The following is a 6,103-nucleotide window of genomic DNA, read 5'->3' as shown; positions in this document are numbered from 1 at the left end:
GTGATTCCTGGTCTTCAAAGTCTCAGGATACCCTTTCATCTGAGCAGGAACACTTACAACTGTCATCTACCTTAACAGATTAGTACTCACAGAAATATCTGTGGTTTCTGAAAGTCCCCAAAATGCCTCTGCTCAAAGCATTTATACATGACAGATGTCATTTGGAATCCCATCTCCTTAGTCCTTTTTAAAATTGTTTTTCACACGACTACATATCCATCACTGATATTTTGAAATTTTCCACTGTTATTAAAATGTCCTCCAAAGAACAAACACTGCTGAGGAAACAAGTCAGTATAGTTTATTAAGCTTTAATTTCTCGTGCAATCTTGACTAAACCAAGTAAGTGAGGTCCACATCTTAAGTTTCACAATGCAGACTGAAAGAATCCAGGAATTCCAGTATTAACCATATTTTTACACCTTTCTTGACTTAGTGATACCATTTAACTACTCTGCCATTTCTAAGGAAAATTCAGTCCAATGCTATCTGGTCTTCCTCTAGGCCTCAAAGCTGAAAATGTTCTCAATTTGCTTTTAACAACAGTAAGGTTCCTATTCTGAAATCCAGCAATCAGTAACAACTGTGGGAGCAGTCCAACGAATGAATCTAGACTCTAAAGCTAACAAACCTTTTAAAGAGAAACATCTGAAAGAGTACAGAAAGGAAAAAGAAATTAATTCTGTTTGAAGGCTTGATTGCTCTCTTTAAACATGGTGTGAAGAACCAGCCTAATTACTCAGAGTGGGAGACACCACTGGGCTTGTCCCCAGAACCTGAATTGTCCACTTCAGTAGAAATGGCTGTGGAAGCAAGTAGAGCTCGGGCTCTCTCCTCTTCATCTTCCAGAGCTTCCTTATACAAACCGGCGAAGGAAGCAGGGTTACTTCCGGCAACCTTGCAGAAAAACTTCAGGACTTTCATTTTGCTCGTCTCAGCTTGGGCTCTTGGGCCCCACAGGAACTCATAAGTTGGAGGATCACTGTGGGGTACAGGTTGGTACACCAGGTAATTCTCTAACACCAAATCTTCAGTGATGAACTTTCTGGGATTCCCGCAGATAAAATCATGTTGGTCAGGATACACACCAACAATACTCAGCACCTCCCAGATCTTCTTCTCAGAGGCACGGTTGCCTTCCATGAAGATTACACCAAGGACAAGCACCAGGAGGCCGGTCTTGGGTATCCCTTCTTCATTGCTGATCCGCCCATCATAGGTGAGGTCAAGGATTTTCAGGAGCAGGTAGGTGTGGTTCAAGGCATCCACTTCCTTTACTTCAATGCCAAAGACTACTTCCATGCATTCACAGGCATGCTTGAAGATCAATGAATAGTAGCCCCTGTGCTCCTTACCAACACTCTTCTGAATTTCTGCTTCTGTGACAGGCTCATTTGTTATATACTTGATACTCAGAAACTTCACCAGATCAGTAACCTTCTTCTGAAACTTACTGTTGAGCAAAAGCTTGGAGCGGAGGTAGGCATTTGAGGTACTCTGATCTCCCTCTGCTTGACCACCAGAACCTTTGCTTGCTTTGCTTGATGCAGAAGCTTGGGTGGAAGCAGAGGATGAGGCGGTTTCCTGGGAACTCTCTGAGGCAGCTACCTTCTCCCAGGAGCCTGCCTCTTTAGCTGCAGGAACCCCCTCCTCTAGCTGGCCCTCAAAGCCTTGATCATGCCTCTGAATGTGCGACATGGTAATTTGTTTTCCAATAAGTGGCCGGAGAAAGTTGATGGAGAGTGGCCTGAAGGTGAGAGAAAAAAAATGTGAGGCTTTTGTAACCTGTCAGCATTGACAAAGGCTTTTTCAATATTTACCTTAGTTCTCTTGGGTCTCACGGGCCTGCCTCCTATGAACTCTCTTGTGCTCTATGGTCTCGGTATATTACTTAGTTCACTAACCATGCCCTTTGTACCTATAGCTTCCATATGAGTAATTCATGAGAGGAGCTTAGGTCATAGAACACATGCACGGACTTGGGCTTATCCCCAGGGCTAACTGCTGGATAGAAGTAGATTTTGCAAGGTCCACACAATTATGGCACAAATGGGCCCTAATAGCAGTCATTAGGGACTAGACTCCATCTGTTTCTATAAAAGGGACCCTCCTTTCATCCTCTAAATGACTCTTGAAAGGCCTGAGACACCTCTCTTTGATAAACAGTTAATCCTTTGACACTGTAGTGGGTAATACTAGCACAACAAATCAGTAAACCAGAAAGTGGGGTCTCCCAGGGCAGGAGCAGCAAATCTCCAGTGGTATGGGAATCCCACGTATCTTATTCAGGGTCCTCACACTGGCTAACATAACTTAAGATATAGCCACCTCTGCTGACATAGGAAAATGACTTCCCTCCCTAAGAGAAAAGTAAAAAAGAAAGGAAAAGAAAAGAAAAAGAAAAAGAAAAAGAAAAAGAAAAAGAAAAAGAAAAAGAAAGAAAGAAAGAAAGAAAGAGAAAATGACCCATACAGCGACTCCTGCTTAGTATCTTTTATAACTTGGCAGCAGCAGCACAATGCAGTATGTGCTTGAATTAGATGTCCGTTAGTCCTCCCTCAGAGTCTTCCCATCTGGCAACAAAATCTCACCATCTCAGATTCCTCGCATGTAAATAAAAATCTAAAACAAAATGCCCAACATATAAACAAGCCCCTCCTTTGGGAAGTCCCTGACAACTTGGAAATGAAGGGATTCTCATATAGGCATGTCTGTCTGTAGCCTTCTAGGGCCAGTAGTGGGAAAAGAATAGTTTTCAATTTTTATTATATTTTTAGTGGAAAGTTATTCTATATAATATATTCTAATCATGGTTTCCCTTCCAGGATCTCCTCCCTGATCTCTCAAATTCATCACCCTACTAACTCTAATCTGTCTTTTGCTCTCTCTTAGCAAAACAAAACAACAACAAAAGACAAAACAAACAAAAACAAAAAACAAAAAAGGGTTCCAGGACAGCCAAGGTTACACTGAGAAACCCTGTCTTGAAACAAAACAAAAAACAAAAAAAGAAGGAAGGAAATGAAGAAGACAAACAAGAACAAACCAAAACAAACAAAATGAAACTAAGAGAATGAAAAATGTACAGACACACATGTGAGTGCACACTCACATGCATTAATGTACTTCCATGTAAGCACACAAACATATATATATTTACAAACATGCATGTTCCCAGGCATATACACATGCACGCAGACACACACAACTAAAACCCACACACAGAAAATCATTGTCTAGAGAGAGAGAGAGAGAGAGAGAGAGAGAGAGAAAATCCCTTCAAAAATCACCAACCATAATATACAAGCAAAAGACCAATAAGGGGAAAAATAAATTAATTAATTAGTTAATTTTAAAAATTGAATAAAGCATTCTGAAACAAAAGGCAGGCAGATTTCTGAGTTCGAGGCCAGCCTGATCTATAGCGTGAGTTCCATGACAACCAGGGCTATACATAGAAACCCTGTCTCGAAAAACCAAAAAAAAAAAAAAAGTATTTCAAAGCTTGTTTTGTGTTGGCCTTCTACTGCCAGGCACAGGGGCTGGTTTGGGATACACAGGGAAACTTCCTGGGAGAAATTAACTTTTCCTTTGCAAGAAGTAGTTAACTTAAGAAAAGAGGCCCCAGAAAAGGTGTTGGGGGGGGGGGAACCCTCTCGGAGACAATTGGGAAGAGGAATGGGATGAGGAACTGTGTGTGTGTGTGTGTGTGGGGGGGTGTAACGGCTGGAATATAAATAAAGGTTTAAAAAGGAGAAAAGCTTCCTGTTGGGAATGAAAGCTCATGCCTACTTTCCCATCTCAGCAGTGGGAGCCCCTCTGACTCTGTCTGACTTGTATTTGTGCAGGCCCTACATAGGCCCTCCACGAGATCGCGATGCAGATGTCAAGCCGTTTGAAGGCCGTGATGCTGCAGTTTCTGAGGCCTCACAGGGTGGCTGGGTTTCAAGAAGCTATGTTCTGTCTGAGAGAGGTCCTTGAGATTCTATAACTTTGTCTCACTCTGATGTCCCTCTGGCCTTGCCAGGTATGCCTCCCTCCCTTTATGGACCAGGGTAAAACTTTCCGAGAAAACACCCCTCAGATTCCAAAATGGAGGCTGATGTAAACCACAAGCGGCAGGCCTTCCCCACAAGGGCCAGCAGCAGAGGTCTAGTGAGGGGCAGAAAAGGCTAGTCTGTTTGTGATGAAAGGATAATACCTCCGATGTACCTATAACTTCTCCCAAATCCTTACCTTCAAGCACCACAGGGCCTGCAATGCCTCCTTCAGCTGAACAAACAGGTCCGCACCCTGCTTTGTTCGATTCGTTACCTTCTTCAGAGCCTAAACGGAAGTCACTATCCGGAAGTCACTGTACGTCACATCCACTTGCTGTTACAGGAAGCTGTGAAGCAAGACAGTCTACTTCACATCTGGTCTAAATGGGTGGGATAGGTTTTGGAACTAAAGAGGGGCCCATGAGGAGGAAAAGAGGTCTTTTTTTTTTCCTGTTGGATTCTATTTTTTTTTTCTGGATAATTTCTTTTTTTTTACATTTCAAATGTCATCTCATTTCCCGGTCCCTCCCCCCAAACCCTCTATTGCATCCTCCTCCCCCTGCTTCTATGAGGGTGTTCCCTACACTGGGGCATTTATCAAGCCTTCATAGGACCAAGGACCTTTTCCAATATTAGGGAGGCAGAGTCTGATGGATTTCTGAGTTTAAGGCCAGTCTGATTTAGTGAGTTCTAAGACAGCCAGTGCTATACAGAGAAGAAATCCTTTCTCGAAAAATAGAAAATAAAATAAAATAAATTATTTTTTTTTAAATAGGAAAAAGAGGTCTTAAGAAAGAGGGCACAAGCTCGGAGAAGGGGACTTGGGGGGGTAGTGTGGGAGGGGCTGACTGGGAGTGGGCAGTGAACGGGATGTAAAGTGAATAAGAAAAAAGAGAGAAAAGGGGAAGGGAGAGAGAAAGAGGAAAAAGAGAGGGTGTGGCGTGTACTAGAACATGGGAAGTGGTGTGCTCTTACAAAGGGAAATACTGGGGAGAAAGCCAAAAAAGCAGAGAGGTGGGGCAGGTGGGTTTTCAACATATAATATGCAAATGCAAAAGGAACATTACTTGTATCTTAATTCCTTTAAAATAGCAACATATAAATCAAAAGCGTTAACTCTCTCCTTACAGCAGTCCTTTCCTCCTTCATTAATATATCATTACTAATAAACATGGTGAGTATTTTTAAAAATACTCTATTGTGAGTACAGTGTCCTCAATTACCAGCACCTTTCATCTCTCTCTTCCTGAGACGACAACCTTTAAACCTAAACGTTCCCTCTACTAAGATCACCAATATGGGATGGAGGGGCATCCTTTGATTGAAAAGTTCATAAGAGATTCAGAAATAACTATATAGGTTTCTGTGTGGTTCTTCTATAATTCAGGTTGGAGGCTTAAATTATTTGTGTTTCTCTCTGTGTGTCTCTCTTTGTGTGCATCTCTCTCTGGGTCTGTGTGTCTCTGTCTCTGTGTGTCTCTGTCTCTGTCTCTATGTATCTGTCTTTGTCTCCCCTCTCCCCTCCCCCACCCTCCCATTCCAGTTTTCTCATTACTTTATTTTGTTATTCGCTTTGTTCCTGTCACACCCCTTCTTCTCTTCCCAGCCCTCCCCTCACAAGTCCTTCCACCTATTACCCTGTCCCTTTCTCCTCAGAGAACCCCCTGAAGTCCTTCTGGGACATCAAGTCACAGCAGGGCAATGTGCATACCTTTGCCATAGAGACCTGACCAGTCAGTCTAGCTATAGGAAGGGGATCTAATGGCAGGCAAAAGAGTCAGAGTCAGCCCCTGCTCCAATTGCTAGTGGATGCAATCTACATATCTGCTACGAATGTGTAGGGGCCTAGCTCCAGCCCCCGTATACTCTTTGGTTAGTTGTTCAATCTCTGTGAGCCCCCATGGGCCCAGATGAGTTGACTCTGTAGATCTTCTTGTGGTGTCCTTAACCTCTCCTGCTGGCTCAATCCTAACCCCCATTCTTCCACAAGACTCTCTGAGGTCTGCCAGATGTTTGGCTGTGGGTCTCTTCATGTTTCTATCCACTGCTGGATAAAGCCTCTC

At 43.0% G+C, this 6,103-nt stretch overlaps 1 protein-coding gene across 1 annotated transcript; it reads right to left on the bottom strand.

The window, feature by feature from the left end:
- Positions 1-286: 286 nt before the first annotated feature.
- Positions 287-4,339, bottom strand: LOC110314304 (putative MAGE domain-containing protein MAGEA13P). The gene is made up of 2 exons (XM_021188739.1): positions 4,237-4,339; positions 287-1,747 (listed from the first exon to the last, which is right to left on the bottom strand). Exon 2 carries the CDS (start codon positions 1,696-1,698, stop codon positions 736-738), a length of 963 nt encoding a protein of 320 aa, XP_021044398.1. The 5' UTR covers positions 1,699-1,747; positions 4,237-4,339; the 3' UTR covers positions 287-735.
- Between the last annotated feature and the right edge of the window lie 1,764 nt (positions 4,340-6,103).

Source organism: Mus pahari, chromosome X (genome assembly GCF_900095145.1).
Source record: "Mus pahari chromosome X, PAHARI_EIJ_v1.1, whole genome shotgun sequence".
In the NCBI taxonomy this organism is placed as follows: Eukaryota; Metazoa; Chordata; class Mammalia; order Rodentia; family Muridae; genus Mus; species Mus pahari.
The sequence above is the reverse complement of the archived record's forward strand: the minus strand, read 5'-3'. Positions and strand labels throughout refer to the sequence as shown.

Excerpts from the sequence above, each read along its gene's own strand:
- LOC110314304 (XM_021188739.1), bottom strand. The coding sequence starts at position 1,698 with ATGTCGCACATTCAGAGGCATGATCAAGGCTTTGAGGGCCAGCTAGAG.